Raw genomic sequence first — 20,939 nt, 5'->3', positions numbered from 1 at the left:
ACAGACATGGCTTTTCCAGGTGCCTGGCAGCACATTACACAGCTGCAGAGCCACCTGGAACAGAGACAAACTCCAGGGCAGCCTGGGAACAGAGACAAACTCTGTGAGTAGTCATCTCTCAGCTACCTCCCCACAGGTCTAGAGGATTTGCCAAATCTCTACCAAGCTCCTTGTTGCTTCCCCAGCACACATTATAATGGTTAGTGAAGAAGAGGGTGGAGTGAATCCTCTTTATTCACAGATGTCAACAGACTGCACAAGAAGTTCAGGAGTGACTCTGCGCTAAGAAGAACCTGAATCGTGTTGCAGAAGCATACAGGAAGGCTGCTGGCTGCAGCCATGTACAAGTGCCTTGGAGAATATGTTATCTAATAGGAGCCTTTGTTCCATGAAGGGCTGACACACAATCAGGAAGACGCCAAGAAAAACCCCAGATGTGTAACTTACCTTTTAAAAATACTATTAGACTAATCCATTCAAAGAGAGTGGGAAAATGATAGAAACCTGGTATTTTGGATATGAATTTCTTCCAAAATACATTCCTGCTTTTCAGAATTGTTATGAAAGGACCCTCTCAAGGAGAGCAAAATTGAATCAGCACCTAATGCAAAACTCATGGTTAAGTACCATTGAGAAATGAAAGAGCACCAGATTGGTCTTCCGCAACAAGTAAGAAACCGCATCAAAAATCTGTCTAAATCCATCTCCTTAAAAAATACCTGCCAAACAATTCTGGTTATTCATTTAACTACCAGAGCCTTTTGTTTCTACATTTCAGCTAAATCCCAAGAAGAAAATTATTACTGAAGTGCTACATCAATATTAAAACTGAAACCATTTCCACATTTTTAATTTTTATGAAACCATGTATTGCTTGGGAGTTCCTTCAATCCCACCTAGTTGGGACTACCTCCAGACCCTGCAGTCACCATGACTGTCACTTCTACCTCTTCCAACTCCAGCAGCTACGTAGGCAGCAGACCTAGATGTGTCTGAGAGCAAATCTGCCTAAGGCATCTACCCTTCCCATAGCAGACCACCACAGACATGCACCTTAACTACAAATCATCTCCTTTCACAAGGAAAAGAAAACAAGGATCTTGGTTTTCATGCAGGTAAAGGTTTGATTGACCCTGATATTCTATGAACAGCTGGATGTAGAAAGAAACACCATCAGTTCATTCTCTCTATACCCTGGTTGGTTGCAAGGACTGAGCACCAGTTCAGTGTTCCAAAGCCACAGCTACAACTCTGTGAAGTCATTAAATTTTTTAATAGCTGTGAAATGCTGCATTTTCTTCCTCTCATTCCTCCCGAATGGCAAGGTCCAATAGCACTGCAGACACAAGTAGATGAAGCAGCTTATGACAAACCCCCATCTGAAAGAGGGTGAACAACCCTGACCACAGGCCACTAAAACATACAGTGAAAACGTGTGATCAGAACTCAGATGAAACCACCCTGAAGTTCTCTCAAGCTTAACACCTGACAAGATTCAGAGCCTGCGAGGCACTGAATTTCAGGTCATATTAAAAGGAAATATTTACAGTATAGATTTTTCCCTTTCCCAAAATTTACAACTCACATTACAAAATTAATAAACTTATATCAATCCCAAAAGAAACTCCAAAATCCCTTTTCTCTTACAAAAAATGGATTTTACATAACCAAATTTAGAAACCAGCCATGATTAAAAGCAGAATGCAATTTATTTTTCTTCTCATTTCCCCTGGGGAGTTTGAACTGGTATTACCAAACACAGGGCATTAAGACTGCTTCTATGTATCCAGCTCAGGTACAAAAAGTAATTTTGAAGGTTTAATTCACTGATTTAGGTCTCAGTTCCCTAGCTCCTTGATATTTAACTTAAATTATCCTCATCACTGAGCTTCATTGTATCAGCCTTTTTTGTTGTTGGGTTTTTTTGAGGATTTTACAGGAAGGGTCAATTCCTCCTAGTTTCATTTTGCTTGTGTTTTTGGCTGTCTCCTCCATCCCACTCTAAAGTTCATCAGAAGTTACTAAATACTGCCAAATCTGATGTTTTCTTCCACAGACAATGTTTCAGTGACGCCAACTTCTGTTCACCACTGAGCTTTGTGAAAGAGGGGATTTCTGTTGAATTCCACAGTGGCTTCCCAAAGCATCGTCAACAGGCTAATGTCAAACAGACTAGTGCACATTATTTAACTTTTGACTGAATGTATTTTCGTAGCTACTCAATTGTTTCCCTTCAATATGGCTCCATGAACTCTGAGTCAACCACCAAGTATGCCAGGTGCCCACTTCAGGACACAGACCACGAAGTCCAAAAGACATAAAACTTCAAGGACAAGACTCAGGAATTCTACCCTTAGTGCTCCCAGCTCAGTTCTCTGTACTGCCTGAAACACCACAAAGTGCAGGGGATCTACGAACATTCACAACTTCAGTTAAAAGGTTGGGTGAATGACTGGTGAGAAACCAGTATTTAAGAATGGTCCATGATCCAAAAATCTGGGGAAGCACCAATGAGTGTAATTAGCAAGCTGCAGGCATGTGTGTGGGCTTGTCTGGTCTACAGTTAATTCTATCAGCAGCACGAAAATCATCTGTCCAACAGATTAGAGCATCACTGGTTCCAAGCCTGCAGAAGATACATGTGAAGAAGTGGCTATTTGTATAAAATGAGCATATTGTGGAGTAATTATTGGCATTGGGAAAGCCTTGTAATTAGAAACAAGTGGGCGTTTGTTGTTTGTAAACAAATTGCATTTTGGTTCACCAGAGATGCTCCTTTAAGAACAAATTACAGCAGATGCTGCTTGTGTTTCCAGTGATTGAAAGGCCCCACCTGAATAAGCTACAGAAGGGTCACAATTGTATTTAACCCAGCACTTTGGTGGACAGGAATCCTGTTGGCAGGGGCTACAACAACGCTTGCACAGCACAGTGCCTGGGGGGGGCTTAATCAATTACACAACCTTCTCTTGGAGGTCCCCTTGCAGGCGCCGGGTTCAGGAGGGGTGCGCAGCTGTTGCCACCTAGTATAGAGCTGGCCATGTTCCTGACTACAACTGTTCCCAGTACCCCATGTCACTGCTAAGTTGAATCCTCTGGCAGTACAAACTGTGGATTTGCATTACAAGACCTCTCAGCAGTATTTTCCATTTTAAAAAATGATGGAAATAACCTACAGCAGTGACAAAAGCCCTTGCTACAAGTATCCATATACCGGTAAAACCCATTTTCCTGCTATGTGCACACACACACACAGACTAAACAAACATCAGAAAACAAGTCCAAATACTCTGCTTGCACCTCACATGAAAGATTTCCTATATGGGGCCCATTTACAGTGGAAAGTTCAGGACAGGAGACCAGGAGCATATTCACAATATTATTATTGTGTCTGGGTTGACACAATGGTAGGTTTTTAAAGTGATGTTTATCTTTGCATGAAGGTCAACATCCGTTTTGGATCTTGTTCTATTTTCTGTTTGTCAACCACTGAGGACTTGGGATTTTTTGTTTGTGTTTTTTTTTTTCCCCCTCTTTTTTTCTGTTTTTAAAACAAGGGTTACTTTCAAAACAATACAGCATAGCAAAACAAAAGGAGGAAACAGGAAAAGTAGATGAGGCATGGCATAAACTCTGCCACAAACACAGTATGAACACCACCACCTACTGCCCAAAGCAGGATGCTAAATCACTGGTACAGATTTAAACAGTAATTCTGAAAACTGACAGGAGCCTGACACTGGGATAGAAGGTGAAAGCATTTGGCATAGAGCAGCGTGTAACCCAGAGCAGCCATGGGACTCATTATGCCCAGTGGCATGGCTAACTCACTCTGTCCCAGGCTGCCGTTGTGCGCCAACAGCACCTATCGCTTTCTGAAGTGCAGCCTTCTGATCCCCAAAGCTGCTTCCTGTCACTATCTGTTGTGTCAGCTCATGTCAAAAGTTAAACCAAAAATCAGTAGGTCCACTTGCTGCATTCTTGATGGATGATTATTTTGAATGGATTACAAACAAAACTATGATTTTACCTAAAATCCTGTCCTCAACTTTAAATGAACGCCTGGCATTCGTGCATGCCAGAGCCCTTCATGCAGTACTATTTCCAACTGTTTTTCAGTGGTGGCAATATTGGCATTTCATATGGCAGCAGAGAAATGGTCACTTTCAAGCCACTGGTCTTCAAGACAGTTCCCTTTCATAGACATGCCTCTACATAGCACTTACTCTTTGTGAAGCCCTTAACAGAAAATGTTTTTCCTGCCTTTCTTTCTTCTTTTCAGTTTTTTTAAGAGCCTGACTGCCTGAAAGTGCAACTATTCATCAACAGTCTCACCTTTGCTTAGGATCTTTCTTCAGCAAACCTGACAAGAGAGATTTTGCTTCAGGTGACAGTGTACGTGGAAATCTAATTTCCTCCATAAGGATAAGTTCAAAGAGCTTTTCGTGGTCCTGATTGTAGAAAGGGAGACGGCCACACATCATTTCATACATCACAACTCCTAAACCCCACCAGTCCACCGCACGACCATAATCATTATCTTCCAGCACCTGCAGAAATATAAGGAAAAGACTTTAGGAGACATTCCCAAACCAGGCATGAACACAGAACTTGAGAGGCAAAATTTACCCCCCATTTCACACACCACAGCCAAATCAACCAATGACATATTTGCAGAAGATCCATTTAAAAGGAACTGGCATCCACATCGCAGCACTAAGCGTGAAGACAGGACAAAAGGAGACATTGGGTAGATTACAGCAGCTTCCTTCTCCCATCCTCCCTCACATGTTAGGGTCATGGTAAGTACAACCTTCAACAGTCCAAAGGCCAAGAACTCTTCTCACACTCTTCTCACAGCTGTTAAAGTCTCACTTATTCATTACAGACTGTTCCAAATAGGATACAGTTTTTTAGAAAAAACCCAAATCAACAAGGAATCAGTATGGGGAGAAAATATCAATCTGTACTTCACAGGTGACAAGCTGAACTTCCATATCATCTTTGCATCAACCTGCACCCTCCAAAGGGTGGGTATGACCACTCACAAGTACTAAATGCCTGATCTACATTAAAAGCTGAGAACTAGAATGCAGCTTCTAACATTTGACCATCTGTAAAGCCGTAAAATGACAGCCACATTGTCTGGAAATGTTCCCCCTCCTCCTCTTTGCTCCTCTCTAAAGGCACTTGCTTGCTAGCTCTAACACTCCTGCCCCTGCTTAGAGGGCTGCAAACTCAGGAACTGTCATTGGGGTGGACTTGTGCCAGGTTTCACAGATGAAGGAACCCAGTACAGTTCATTCTTTTCTTCCCCTGGGCACTTCTACCAAACAAAGCCCTGGCTGATGCAGGGGACTTGGGACCCCAGTAGTGGCCTCCACCTCTCCTGATTGCTCTAGAGAAGCTCTGTCTTAGTGCATTTCTGATCTTCTGCACAGAAGGTTGCTGAGGGGAGTCAGGAGTGTCTTGTGGCTTGTGAAGTGGATGTTACAAGAACGTCTCTAGACTTAGTGTCTCCTACACAGTTGTCTGTAGCTGATGCCAACAGTCTCACGTTCCAGATTCTGTCCTCAAGTTTTGGTTGTCATCTTCACTCTATTCACAGGTCTGCACTGAACTGCTTATTCTTTTTAAGAGACAAACCACAACAGTACCACCATTGTGTTTTCTTGTTGCATGGCATCTGTGTGAGCTTTACATTGCTACAGTTCAGAATACTTCACAGTCAAAATTAAAAGGGTGAAAGGGCCAAATGCAGTTGGTCAAGCGTAACAAAAGCAGGATCTCAACCTCTTGCAAATCTTGATAAAGTTTTGCACGCAAAAAAGAAGCATCAAGACACTGTACACAACTGTTTGTATTCTGTTGTCCTTTGTGCACTAATTATTCCCCTTAATTATCTGAATGAGGGAAAGGGCCTGCAGTAAAAGCAAAAGGGTGCCAGGTATTAGATTACCTCACTTTGGTCTATTTACAGCATCCCCTGCTGTATGATTCACACCAAACGACAGCTGGCTGTGCAGCTGCCCCGTACATGTATATGGTCGACACAGCTGCCGGCCGGACAGGATTCCAGGAGCCGGCCTCATCCTTCCCGAGGCATCATGGCCCTTCAGCTCTCAGGAGATATTGTGTGACAATGCAGTTAACACTCTCTGAGTCACCTCGTTCAATAAGCTCTTCCTGTTCACACTCCCCTACACTTGGGTTACCTAAAATAAAACAGTCATGGGGCCTCCAATTTTATTTTTATTTCTTAAACTGCTGCAAGAGATGCACTGGGAGAGATTGAAAGAAAAAGGAAACCACAAAGGCCTTTGTTGTGTATGGAGCAAATGAGATGGGTGCTTTCGAAATGCAGCAAATATTTCAAATGTGACTTTAGTCAGCATATTAAGATCCTGGATGATAAACTGGACTACTAACTACAATTCTTCACCTTCATTAATTCTAAAGAGAATATAAAATGCTTATCTCTTCCAAGTTCTTTGTCACAAAGACCATACACTTCTATTAGTGACTGCACAAAACACAGCCATGGTCTTAGCATCAAAAATACACCGTAACAAAAAAGGTATTGCACTCATTTGTTGCAACACACAGGATAGCTAGGGAGCAGTAAAGTAACAAGGTCATTTCACTTCAGTAAGGGATCATTTCCTAATGAGCAGCTCTGGACTGCTGCAAGACAGAATTTGAAATAGAAGGCAGAACAGCTGTAAACATCACAGCCATCGAAGTTGACATGGTTCAGTCACTGTCATCCATGCACCAGATTCCAGTATGAACCTAAAACCAACAATGCAACAACTGTACAAACACACTGCTGTGCCAGATGCAAGTCACAAATGCAGACAGGATTGAGACCCTGCTTTTAAGGATGTCTGACCTTAAAGGTATGGAGTATCGCTTGTGCGCAACTTCCACATTTTTTGCATGCTATCAACCAGATGACAAAAGCCTCCAGAATTTAACACTTCAACCCACAGACAGGATTTGCAAGTAAAAGGGAGAGCTGGGTTAATCAAAATGATTTCAGGGTTTTGGATGAGCTAACTCATCATAAATATTAAAAAGAAAAATAATAGCAGATAATATAACAGAAACAACGTAACACCTGCACAGGGAATCCCCACATTCCAAGTAAGGAAAAAACAAAACCAAAACAATGAGTATTTTCAGTCTCCTCATAAAATCCTTGATGAGAAACTGAAGCTCAGCAAGTGATTTTAAGAGGGAAGCTAAAATAAAAACTCTGTTTATGAATAAAAGACACTCTGGCATGCTGCTAGTTACTCCCTGCATCAGTAAATCTCAAATTGTGGTGCATGGACCCTAGTTCAGATTCACTGAATATTTCTGGGGATCCATGGAGAGCTGGCAGCTATCCTGTGACTGGCTCCACCTCCTTGCTGCAAGCTACTTCAACAGATGCCCACATTCATTATTATGAAGAGACTTGGAGGCTCTTGAAAGCAGCAGAGAGTTAAAAAAATACAAACAAAAGCCAAGAGCTTGCTGCCACCACTATGCAAACAGAGAGTGCAAAAGTGCTGGGCAGCAAAGAAATCAGCTCTCAGTAGAAATATTCCTCCTCCGCTCTGGTTTTCTGTACTTTCCACTTCTGCACAGTTCAACTTAAGAAAGGTTTGCAATGCCCAAGTCTCCCATTTTGGAGAAAGGATACATCCTGGCTGTGCCAATCATAGAATTGTTTCAGTTGGAAAAGACCTCTAAGATCATCACACCCAACCATTGCCCTACCACCACTTTTGCCATTAAACCATGTCCTGAAGTGCCACGTCCACACATTTTTTAAAATGTTTTTTTTGCACCTCCATGGACAGTGACTCCACTACCTCCCTAGGAAGCCTGTACCAGTGCCTGACAACTCTTTCAGTAAAGAAATTTTCCTAATGTCAAATCTAAACCTCCTCTGGTGCAATTCGAGGCCATTTCCTCTTGTTCTGTTACTTGATACTAGGGAGAAGAGACCAACACCCACCTCACTACAAACTCCTCTCAGGTAGTTAGCTGTGAGAGCAATAATGTCTCCCCTCAGCCTCCTCATCTCCAGACTAAACAACCCCAGTTCCCTCTGCTGTGCCAACCATCTATAATTTGCTGTCAGGCCAAGGCTTGCTTCTGCCTGTGCTCCAAGCTAGATGAAGTCTTAACGCCACAGGTAGCAAAGCACCCACCACAAGGCAGCCAGCCCTTCTGTGAGGCACACCACGTTAGCTCAGGCTTGGTGCCCTACTAATACAGGCAGTCTGCTTCCAGACAGCTCCAAGCGTGGGTAGCGAGAACTAGCGTCTGCCTGCTAAATACCATGTACACATCTATCCTCTATCACACCATTTTGCTTTTGATCTGCATGTAACTAACACAGCTGTAACACCACCTGTGTTGCATAACTCTCAGAAGCAACATTTCCAAGATGAAAGTTGAAAGCACACATTTGCATTTTACACTTAAAAAAATTAGTTAAAAAAAAAAAAAATCCCCAAAACACAGAGTTTGGGGACCAAGATCCCCTGCCTGGATTTAGTTCTTTAAAACTGAAGAATTCAAATTAGTATTAGTCATGAAACAGTGGGCACTTGTAACGCGCACCTTGCTGAATACTGCAGGAAAAGCTTGGTCTACCATGCTTCTGAAAACGCAGCCCCTTTATACTGTCTTCAAAAAGTAAAGGGACTGGAGAATGTTTTTACTTTGTCAACAAAGCCCTGTTGATAACTTTGAAACAGGCAAACATACAGGAAACAAACTGCAAAACAGTCACCAACCCATCATGGAGCATTTGAAGTGGCTTTAGAGGTTTATCTGTAAATTAGATTTCTGACACAAGAAGGAAGTACTGTTCCAGTAAAATGCAAATATTCCCTGAAGAGGAAGGAAGACACTACTCTGCCCGAAAATTATCACATATCATTATGCTAAAGTTATGTCCCAGAGCATGATGAATAAAAGATTCTCAGTATGTGTTGTTACATAATAGCAGTTACTGTATGAACACATTATGGCACAGGAACTGTACTCCCCATCACTACAGCTATCATGGATGTCATTTCAGAAGATAATGTAGTACAACAGCTAACAAAAACATACCTCTGGTGCAAGATACTCTGGAGTGCCACAAAAAGTCTTCATTGTTGCTCCATCCTTGATGCCTTCTTTACATAGTCCAAAGTCTGTAATTTTTATGTGTCCATCTTTATCCAGCATAAGATTTTCCAACTGAGAAGAAAATCCAAATGAAAGACATCACATATGGCACACTGCTTCTAAGCAAGGCAAGGAGAAACATGAATTTCTGCAGATCAGTTTTCAACCTCCTTCTCACTTGGGGTCAGAATCACAGTAGCTGCCAAAGCACATGATGTAAATATATGTTTACATCCCTGTCTTTAGGGAACATCAGGTATGTACACATTGTATTTATGCTTCTAGAATATTAGTACAAACAGAACACTAGTTCTTTTAAAAATATATTAAGTATCCCCTCTCACACAACTTCCTACCTGCTTTTACTATAAATGATTTAAAGAAATAACTGTAGAGACAGTAGAGAAGCAGTAGAGCAACTGAAACAAAAATCAAATGCAAGGCTAAAGAACCACTTCCAAAGAGGCCATTTACATCAGAGTTATTTTACAGATTTACTCAGCACATGGTATTCATCCTAGCCTGCACCACTGACTTTTGAGAAAGCCATCCAGATTTCAGGATACTATGTACAAAATACAGCACACTTTCAAAGGAGTCATGGAGATACGGGAGACACAATCCCAGTAGAAATCCCAAAACTACTCTGAGGTAGCCTGAAAACATTATGCAGCATGCTTCATTTTAGACTGCTCCTAAATGAACTACCTGTGTCCCCCCATCCTTTCCCAAAACACTTCCTAGGACAGGGGGAAAAGGAAAAAAAAAAAAGTGCTGTTGCATTTTCCTCAGGAATTTCCCACTTTCGTTTGCCCTGAGGTTTCTTGTCATATTGTTGGGGTTTTTTTCCCCTTCTGTGCTCACCAAAAAAAAAAAAAAAAAAAAAAAAAAAAAGGCAACTTGAGGCTTACCCAATTTTCAAACTGCAAGGAGGTGCTAAGGAGATAGTGCTGCACAGCACACTGCAAGGAAGAGCAACTTCCACACAGCATGAATTTACATGACTCTAGTAAGACCCGAGTTGAAGAACTCAGGATTATGTTTCACCACACAGAAAAGACAGCAAAATTTCTCTTAGAACATAAGCAGACAAGTGAAAATGCAACCCAAGTAGCTCAGCACCCCTTAATATTCTCCAAAATGCTGCCAGGATTCTGCTAAATGAATTATACAACCTCTTAAGACTATAGAGCTGTTCAGACGTTCTGTTAAGTCAAGTCCAAGAGCTGCAATAACTGCTATGTTAAAGTTAATTCAGGAAATAATTTCTTAGAATTAAGATTCATTTGTTTTTGTGACTACACACAAAAAGCCTCAACCCAAAAAGCCTATGGCATTATTTTTCTTCATACCTTCAAATCTCTATAAACCACATTCTTCTCTGAATGTAGGTAATCCAGTGCCGAAACAATCTCAGCTCCATAAAACCGAGCCCGGTCTTCAGAAAAGACACGCTCTCTTGACAGATGGAAAAACAACTGCAAGAACAGTAATTTTTTACCTTTAGATTGCCCATGTTTGAGTTGCAGCTCACACTTTTGAAGCATTCCTGCTTGGAGTGTGAGATTACCTAAGAGAAAACTCCTTCCCATCCTCACTCAGCTGTGTCCCCAAATGTGTTTTAAAGCATCATAAATTAAACAATTAGATGACAACTGTACCTCATAGTCACAGATGCACACTGATAACCAGTTTGTGTGCTGCACATTCTTCTACATATGGAAAATTATGAAAACTCATTTTGATTGAGCTACAATTACGTATAGAAACTACAGCTTAAAGCGTATTTTAAAGACACGTTAATATTCCAGCTTTCCCTTCTTGACTATAACAGCAGTTTGCTGTTTCTAGTTCTCCCTCCAAAGTAACATGTGCTCACAACACACATTAAAAAGCATTAAAAGTTTTCCACAGAGCAACTAGAAAGCAACCTTGCCTTCTTGGATTACTACATGTCAAATTACAGTATGCTGCTGTCATGTAAAATATGACCCTACACCCAAGACATCTATTCTCTAAAATTAGAGTTAAGTGTCTTAATTCTTAATATTAGTTAACCGTGCAAACAGCTCTGTTTAACTGAGACAACCTGGATTAATTAGAATTGCAAACGTGGACCTTAGCTAAATAACGCCAAGCAGTATTAGCAGGAAAATCCTGAAGTATTGAACATTGTTACATTTTCCTTACCTCCCCTCCATTAGCATACTCCATAACAAAACACAAGCGATCATGTGTCTGAAAGGAATACTTTAAAGCCTGAAACAGATTTAAAGCAGAAGTCAGAAGACAGATCACACTGATTTTCAGATCTGTAGACAGAAATGAAATTTTCTATTTTAGTGGACTTTTTGTTGTTTGATCTTATATACTTATACATCCTATCTTACATAAACTCCCATTGCAGATGAGGGCTAAGATACCACCAACTTATGTCCTTAAAATAATTTAATAAAACACTTTTTAAATCCCTTGTAGAAGCTATCAGGAACACTTACAATACTGTGAAACAAAATCCTGGCCCATTGATACAAAATGTACTGATAGCACCTCTGAAGTTTCCTCCCCAGGCCACAAGCTCTCACAGTCTCATCTCTTAGACAAGAGGCCACAACCAAACCCCAGAGCACAAGGTTTAATCACTTACTACAAGCCCTCCTATAAAAAACACACATATATTTACAAACACCATCTTCCTGGTGTCTGCCTTGCTGCCTGCAACTTCTCCCTGCCAACAGGCTGCCAGAGGATTGAGCAATGCTGTCAATTTGTGAGCAATCCACAAAAACAGACTGGACAGAGGGTGTAACGGAGCATCACAATGTGCCTTTGCACCGTCCTGTCACATGTATTTCTGTGGCAAAAGTAACATCAAGTAGTCTGCCACAATTTTAAGTTTTTTTTGGTCATAACCCAGTCTCATAGCTGCCTTCTCAAGACAGCTCTTGTTTTGGATATTTAAGTTTAGGAAAGCATTAAAAAGAAAATACCACATATGATATCATCATCTTCACTGCTGGGGTGGCATTTCTAAACCAGTTGTATTTTTGCAGAGTGATGGAGGATCAGGTTTTAGATGCAGCAACAAACATTTACTGATTAGAACCAATACAGCCAGTATTTATTTTCAGAGGCTATGCTTAAAAGGGCTAAATTTCAGCAAAGCACTTATGTACTTGGACAATGGAAACAACTGGGATCTCACATGTCTCTTACAGAGCTTATGTGGTTGGAAATAATTCAGAGACAACTTGTAATAAATACTAGAAACAAAATCATGAAGTACAACTTTGGTATCTAAACTCAGCTCAAAGAAATTGCTGGCACCAGAGGTCTGAACTGAGAATACAGTTTGATTTTACAGCTAAGCCAGTTCAAAAGGAAAGTAGTGGATAAGGCAAAGTCCTCCTCTTCCCTGTTCCATCCCACATCCTCTCACCACTATCTTTTGGCTGGCATAACCAGCACTGATTCCACAGTGACCTGCATCTGGGAACTTCAAAAAACAACAAAGACAATCAAAATTAAAGGGGTTTCCCTGCACTGTATCTTCCCAAACTTGTTTGTCACAAGATTAGGGTCACCCTGATCTCTACCATGAAGAGAAGACCAAGCATTTGGAGATAGCAAGTCATTAAGTCAGTGAGCCATGAAGTCAAACCACACCCTGAAACACTGTCTTTAAGAGGTTCTGAATACATGCTCTGCAAGAATCAGATGAATTTTAAAAGCAGTTTAATTTGTGCTTCCCAAAAATGGCAGTAGTACTGAAATACACAGCCACACTGAGGCACAAATCTCAGAGGCATTACATAAATAACAAAAAACAAAACAAAACAAAACAAAAACAAACCAAAAAAACCACCACCAAAAAAAAAAAAAAGGAAAGTCTTGGTTGTCACAATGTCAAGCTACACCCAGCAGAAAGAAATGCTTACTGTTAGGAATGGATGCCGTGAGTTCTGTAAAACACGGTTTTCTGTCAGCGTGTGCGCTACTTCATCCTGAAACACAAGCAGAAGGGAGTCAGCAAAGGGATTCCCCAGCTGAGGAGTCCATTTAAAACGCTAATAATTTACAAGTACTCAGAGAATCTTTGGTATGACCTTTCCTGAAGGCTGTACCAAGGGTGAACTACATTCCCAAGTTTCTCATCTACTCACCTTTGCTACAATCACTTCCTTCTTCAGAATTTTCATAGCATAATACCGTCCAGTTGCTTTTTCTTTGACTAAAATGACCTTTCCAAAAGTGCCTTTTCCCAGTAGTTTAAGGTATTCAAACTCATTCATTGTCTGTTAACAATACAGATAAACAAGAACTTAATTACATGAACTAAGTAGTATATTACTTCCAGACTAGAATTTCTCATTCTCATGAGAGCATGTTGCACCTGTGGTGTTCCTTTTAACCCTTTTGCTTAGTAGAATTCAGCACTAGACACGATTCTTCCACAGAAATTAATACTTGTGCACTCCCTAAGATAATCCATCAAGCTATTCAGGGAAAAAAGTAAGCTTTCAATTACCAGAATACTCTTTCAGATGACTCAACACTCAACTGTGCAAATACCACTCAACATATTATTATTAATCCATAGGCATTTTGAGCACTTTGTCATTGCAGACACTCTATAGAAGGCACGTGTTGTCCTGATATCAGGGATTAAACCCACACTTTTTTCCTGATGTTGCCCACCTCCTTAAGAGACCATCATTCTTGTACTTCATGGAACAGAACCAAAACCCAGAGGCAAAAAGACTGCCTCACAGATTAGCGATTCATCTTTGTCATTAGGAAAAAACTTGGAAAATCAGAATCTGTTGTAAGTTAAGGATAGTCTCTGTACTGTCATGTCAATGACCACTGCCAACATGGCAAAAGCAAGATTTATACAGCCAGAGGCTACTGTAGCCTTGACTGGGGAGAAATATTAAGATGCTCTCAACAGCAAACTTTCTTCATATTCTTCCCTAGAGCTGGACGAGAAAAATTTCTGCTAATTTTTCAACACAGTTGATGCCAGGATCCCAAAATCACTGTTTCAGAAGAATGTGTTTATTTGACCAACAAGGTGGTTCTTGCATTTCTATGAAGATAAAGATACGCTCTTGCTGAGCATTCAATCAAGACCACAGAAGCCTAATGGCAGCCTAATTCAGAGTGACATGTAAGTAGCCACCTACATCAGTCTAAAACCATTGCCATGACACAAGGCTGGCACATACTTTGTAGTGACACTAGTGGAAGGCTTTGTGCTTTAAAAACTCAGTTAGTTTTCCCCAAACTGACACATGGTCAGATAAAGACACAAAGAAACGCCTTCATACAATCCATGGGGCCCATGTCATGTTGCCATTCACATGGGAGAAGGTTCTATCATTATTTTTTTTTTTTACAAGACCAGGTGGGAACACTTTGGAAAATGGAAATCTAAACAGAAGACCATGAGGGCGTAAGAGATAAATGAAGCAAGGTTAAAGACACATACCTAACAGGGAGCCACAGAACAGAGACCACTTCTGGCAGATACTTCTTTCATGGAAGGCCATTGTTGAATTGGCCCTATGCCTTCAGACAATGCTGTGCCTGATGCCCAGGCTATAGGAACACTACGGACAGGCACCACAGCTGTCTGAGAATTACCTTAAACTCTAAATCCAGAGCAGTTAAATCCACTGGACCCATCCTAAATCCTGCTAATCTACTGGAATATCTTTGCACCAGGCTGCAAAGAGTTGACACAGTCACATGGTCCATCAGGAGCTATGATTTTAACCTCTGTACAACAGGAAAATAGGCAAATCAAATCTAGATCTGAGCTGGCCTGGAAAGCCATTCAATAGAGGCATCTGAACTCAGAATCTCAGCAGACCTAGACAAGCTTTGTCTGCTCAGTTCAGACAATTGTTTCCTCCAGAAGCTACATCTACAATCAACTGTGTAATTGTGAGGGGAACAGATGTGTCTTGATGGCTATTTCTTGTCTACATTTGCAAACACCTAAAAAATGTTGTTATTCCTGCTATGCTCACTTACCACTTTGTGTTTTGGCTTTGTCATAGAAACCTCCATTTCTTCAGCACCGGAATTATCACTGGGAGAGCCAGATCTAAAATCCATCATCTCTTCCTCTTGTTTCTTGAGGCTGTCTGCTACTGTTTGGATGGCTTTTGTCCATTCTTCCCTGGCAAAATACAAGCAAAGACATTCATTACTTGTGACTTGATTACCACCTGCCACAGCAAGGGTTGACAAGGAATACAGAGCAACTAATGCTCTCTGATGAATCAGTGCAACATACAAAGAATTCTGTGCATTTTCAAGCATTGCAAAATGCATTTTTAAAGAGCAATTCAGAAGTGTATCTTTATTAATCATACTAGAAACAAGAGACAACTGAAGTCCTCCCAGTCTGAATACAGTGTAAGGGTTTTCAGACAACAGAATTTGTAACAGGCATTCAGTCAACAGCTCAAGATACGACCTGGTGATACAGAGATTTACATAACAAAACCAAAAAGCAAAAGGCTCCATGCAGCACAAAGCAGTTAAACACAGCTTCTCCATTCCTGTGGTGCACTGAAACACATATCCAACTGCTGGGGGCACTATGCCACCTCTTCACACACAGATCCTGAATCTTAATGGCAAGGGTATTCTAGGCAAGCTCAGGATACTTAGGTTATTCCTCCGCTGTAAAGATGAAGACAGAACCACAGTAATTTCTGTGTGAATTTTAGTATAAAGTCAGGAAAAGCAGCAACATCTTATCCTAGGCACAGGTCTTGGTTATGAAAAAGTTTTCACAGCTGTTTCAGCAATGGGTGCTCTAATAGTGAACCCTCAGGCTCCTATGGAGACTACTTCCACTCCAGTGTCCTGTGGGAAATTTCACACCTTTGGAAACTACTGATGTGGAAGTTCTTGGCCTTCATTTCACCGCAAATTTATTGAACATAAAGCATACAACTCGTAAGGGTCACAAAGTTTTGGGATAGCCTTTTACGGCACAGATGGACTGATGACATGTTTGGTGGACTGTGTGAATTTACCATGTTTCACCATCTTTTGTGATCTGCAGAGAACGGGACATAGTGGTTTAGTGGATGTTTTCTGTGTGCTGGCTAATCTCTTCTCCCAGGGATACCCCCCAGGTAAAATACTTTGCTACTGTGGCAGGAACAGAAATAGCTAATGCTAAAAGCTATGCACAATCTGCAGTGAAGTCATGCCATCCCAATCAATGTCAAAATTCTCACTGGTTCTATGAAATTATTAATAGTTTTAAAATGGTATCTGAGCATAACGTATTTCACTTTATGGAAAAGAGGCAGGTCATTCTCCAGATGAAGAAAAGTCTACAGGGAAAAAGTACCCAACACGAGATTCTAGTAAAAACTTCACAAATTGCACATAAGGTCTTTCCTGCCCTGTGCATGTTTTGGCTTGGGTTTGGTCTCAATGTGCACTATCCAACCCTGTCTAGTGCAACAAGGTAATGAATGCTAAACATTCCAAATATCCTCCCTATACTCTCAACACAGACTAAGTCATTCACTATCACAAACACATTCCTTCATTTACTAGTCATTTTTCATATTCAGAATGACAACAAAAAGAAGTTTCTCTTCTGTATTTTTCTCTCTCCACCTCTCTTAAAAAAACCTGCTGGTTTAAAAAGGCACAGAGAAAGATAAAGGCGTATCTACCTTCATATCTCTTTCAAGATTTGCTATTGACTTAACTGGGATCTTGGCCTTCATGAAGTGAGTATCTTTGATTTCTGGGAGACCAGAATTTCACCCTCAGCTCTTACATCTCAAGTGTACACAACAGAGGTGACTAACACTCCAAACCCTGAAGTGTCACAAAGCTGAGTTAATTGGCTAGGAGGGAACAAAATGAGACTGAAATACAATCTTCCCCCAAGTGGGAACTGTTATTCCCTCCCTTTAGGGTCACTGACCACAAAACTACTAAAAGAAACAAGGATCAGTTCCTTTTTCTTTCTTTTAATTTCATTTTACCTTCTTCTGATCACTGTAATAGAATCAAAATCTACAAACAAAAACTTTGTCTACAACAGTACATGCAAAGGCTATGGAAGGAAAAAAGCAAGGACTAATAGGCAGAATTTGCTGATTAAAAAAAAAACCCACCAACATGCCAGTATCACATCTACGGAGGACAAGGGTTTTAAAATACCCCTTCCCCCAGGGCAACAGTACCAGAATAATTTAAGTTCAGTTCCTGAAGATCAAGTAAATATTTAAATACTCAGTAGTTGTAGAATAGCTGTGCTCAAAAACTGTTCTCTCAGGAGGTAAGAGATCAATTCTCCAATGACAAGAGCACAGGATGCATGTTCTTAGCTTTGCTTCCTAACAGCTGAAACAGAATCTGCACCTGCAGCAGATAACGATCACTTTCATTATCTCATTTGCATAAAACATTAGCAATCAGCAATGATACAACTAACTTTTTTCTTTAAAAACAAGGTGTCTAAAAAGATTTAAAAGGTCAGCATTTTGACACAACTCAACTTTGCCTGATTCTCTATTCTACTTTTGTACATCTTTCCAGAAACTCCCAGATAGAAACTTTTCATTTCATGTGCCACAACATTTCCAGTGAGAAATGAACCTCAAGTTTCCAGAAATAGCTACCTGAGTGCTGGTACATACCTGCACCTGTCCATTTTGGATATCCAACCTAGCAATGCTTCATTTACAAATACTACCCAGAATCCACTCTCTTGAAATTCCCCTTTAAGGTACCTTTTATACTGCAATATGCACTAAAACTGAGGCACTCAAAAATTATCTGTTGCTTCTCAGTCTCGACGTACATCATCTGACAAATAAGAGCTTCAGCAAAGGACTTGCTATTAAGGCTAAACACTTGCATCTGCTTTTGCAAGTAGTTTATGTATTAAATATGAATGAAACATACCGCTCCTCTGGAGTCTCCACATGAAATGTTCTTTCAATGACTGTGGTCCACTGGAGGCATCTAATGATAAATGTGTTTGGTTTAGGTCGTTCTGTCTTCATCAGCTGGCACTCTACCACAATCAAGGAAGAAAGAGTCATGGTACATAAGCAGGTTTAAATAATCATTTGTCTTTATTTTTATCTAGCAAACTGTTGCAATTAATCAGCTATAGAAATCTCTGTAAGTACTTCTTTAGGAGACTTGAGACAATTTACTGTGTTGATGAAACCAATAAATAGTCAGAGAGAGCCATCTAAGCAGCACTGAAATCAAATTCTGCTTTGAAAGGCTCCGTGTTTTGTTGGCCCATAGAGGTAAGTAGAAATGTGATGTGATGACACAGAAGCTGTTCAAGACTCAGATCCCACACTCCAAAGGTCATCCAGAGCAGAGCACAGGGATGAAGTCAGCTGATAATGCAGCAATTAAATCCACTGAAACTCCTGACATAAAACCCTGTCCTTGGCTTTCAAGTTGTTGCTAGGGCTTGTGTTTGGTCATTTGGCAGTGACCTGATGAAAATTAGACTCAGCATTTCCAGGTCTCAAACACTAGAGGGAACATCACACTCCCAGAAAAGACCCCATCCAAAATGCCTTCAGGACAGTCACAGTCAGACACTGTACAGACATGCTAAGAGCTTCCACCTTTGCCAGTATCGAAGCACAACCTAAAACACTAAAGAAATACAGCTACATCCAAACGCACCACTTCCTTCACAAAAATGCTCTTGAAAGCTAAGCCTTAATTTCTTTTTTTTAATCACACCTATTATTGTAAGCTTCATAGGATGTTTTGAGTGTTTATCCTTCAAATATGGGCCTGTAAATGCACCTAATAAAAGTACATTAGCTACACTAGTATACTGAAAAATCAAAGAAAATCAATGAAATTACCACCAAAATGCCACATTTTTCAGATCTACATGAACAGAAAATCTAATGCTAATTAAGAAGCTCCTATATTAAAGGAAAGTCAAATTATGACATGAAGTAAGCAGAGGTTAAAAAAAAAAAAAGATAATTGGGGATTTTTTTTTTTTTTATTACATTAGACTCTGTTCCTTGCAGTAAATGAAACCACAAGCTTGCTATTATTTGGCCTTCAAGTTCTTAACCAACTTCCAAGTAAATAAAAAGGAACTACGAAGACAACAAGAAATTTCTGCTTATTGCTAGAGCTATGAATATCCTTCACGATCAGCACTGTGTAAGCTGAAGGTAGAATCTGACCAGAGCAACAGCGCACATTACTTCAGCTGCACTGGCACCACCAGGTTGATTTTATTATTGTGAAAATTTAGAAAGCTCCGTTTTAAATTCAAGCTCTTAATTAGCACCAAGATAAAATATTCAGCACCAGTGTTTTTGGGTGGTGTATATTTTTGGCAATATATTTCATGCCTCATTTGCTACTGGAATTATAAGCTTTTCATAGAGTAGCTTTGCATTTTTCACAAGAAAATCTAACTTTTCTTTAATAGCATGCTGAGGTTATACTGCATCCTACTAAAGCACTGCAGTAAGATAAGAGAAACTTTATTAATGAGTCATGAAAAGGTTTTAGTGTGATAAACAGAACTCCTTCATTCACCAAGATTAAAGAACTTCCACACTGTGCTGCCCATGTGCTTGCAGAGCGCCAGATTTAGCCTCCCAAATACCTCCATCCTCTTTCACAGAATGGCAATGAAGGCCAAACACAACTGCACGAGTTGGCTCAGCCCATTAAGTTTGGTTCTGATAAATTCAGTTCAAAAGATCTTATTCCTGTTTCCAGATTGCCCACCTTAGCCTAGCTGCTCAGCTTTGTTGTTGGTTTGCCTTCTCTCATTTTTGTCTGCTTAATGGGATTAGATTATGGCTGGGGTTGTCCTCTGAGCCTGCATAATGCAGCCCTATCAGATACTGATTTGGGCTGCGCCGGGGGAGGTTTAGGCTGGAGATTAGGAGGAAGTTTTACACAGAGAGAGTGATTGCCCATTGGAATGGGCTGCCCAAGGAGGTGGTGGGGTCACCGTCGCTGGGGGTGTTCAGGGCGAGGCTTGACAGGATGCTTGGTTGCATGGTTTAGTTGATTAGGTGGTGTTGGATGATGGGTTGGACACGATCTTGAAGGTCTCTTCCAACCTGGTCTATTCTATTCTATTCTATTCTATTCTATACTTATCCAGAAGTGCAGCATTACAAAGAAATAAATAGAGGTTTTGCTTACTTTTTAAAACAGATTTTAGATTCATATTTAGTGTCTCAGATTAAGTACTCTGAAGTAGCAGCATAGATACTTAAACCAGCCACAAAGTCTAAACTTAAACCATTGAATTTCAGTGTAATAAACTACACAAGGCATTAATTTTCTGTCATAGAAGGGGACTGACTAAACTTTTCCCCTAAACCAGCACTGTCCATTGATATTTGTTAAAGCTTTGCTGATCCAGCAATCTTTAAGCCATACAGCAAGATGAATAATAGAGATTTGTCAGTTAATAACCACTATAATTCAAGTATGTCACATAGAAGCGTTTTGTTTAGAGAACAATATGCTGTCTAATTACCCTGCTCAATCATAACAGCACATATCAAGAAATACAGAAGGCTGTATTTTTAAATTGCTTTACCAAAGTGCTATACCACATAGGTTTCAGAAAGTTTGAAGCCACCACATAGCTCTCCCCTTATATGACAATCACATGGATTTTATCAACAAAAGGATGATGCTGAAGGTATTTCTTACTTTTAAAACCAATTCTGTACTCTTTACCGTAGTTG

At 40.4% G+C, this 20,939-nt stretch overlaps 1 protein-coding gene across 3 annotated transcripts in view; it reads right to left on the bottom strand.

Annotated features, from left to right (window-relative positions):
- AKT1 (AKT serine/threonine kinase 1) overlaps positions 1–20,939 on the bottom strand; it is a 73,149-nt gene that overhangs the window by 8,302 nt on the left and 43,908 nt on the right. For all 3 annotated transcript variants that reach the window (XM_054161769.1, XM_054161768.1, XM_054161770.1), the window contains exons 4-11: positions 18,130–18,241; positions 15,214–15,361; positions 13,338–13,469; positions 13,113–13,178; positions 11,365–11,433; positions 10,527–10,652; positions 9,118–9,246; positions 4,336–4,550 (exon numbers count right to left, since the gene is read on the bottom strand). In XM_054161769.1, the coding sequence (XP_054017744.1) occupies positions 4,336–4,550; positions 9,118–9,246; positions 10,527–10,652; positions 11,365–11,433; positions 13,113–13,178; positions 13,338–13,469; positions 15,214–15,361; positions 18,130–18,241 (997 nt within the window). The remainder of the gene's footprint in view (positions 1–4,335; positions 4,551–9,117; positions 9,247–10,526; positions 10,653–11,364; positions 11,434–13,112; positions 13,179–13,337; positions 13,470–15,213; positions 15,362–18,129; positions 18,242–20,939) is intronic.

The sequence above is a fragment of the Dryobates pubescens genome, chromosome 5 (genome assembly GCF_014839835.1).
Source record: "Dryobates pubescens isolate bDryPub1 chromosome 5, bDryPub1.pri, whole genome shotgun sequence".
Lineage (NCBI taxonomy): Eukaryota > Metazoa > Chordata > Aves > Piciformes > Picidae > Dryobates > Dryobates pubescens.
Note: the sequence above shows the minus strand (reverse complement) of the source record. Positions and strands in the feature narration are given on the sequence as shown.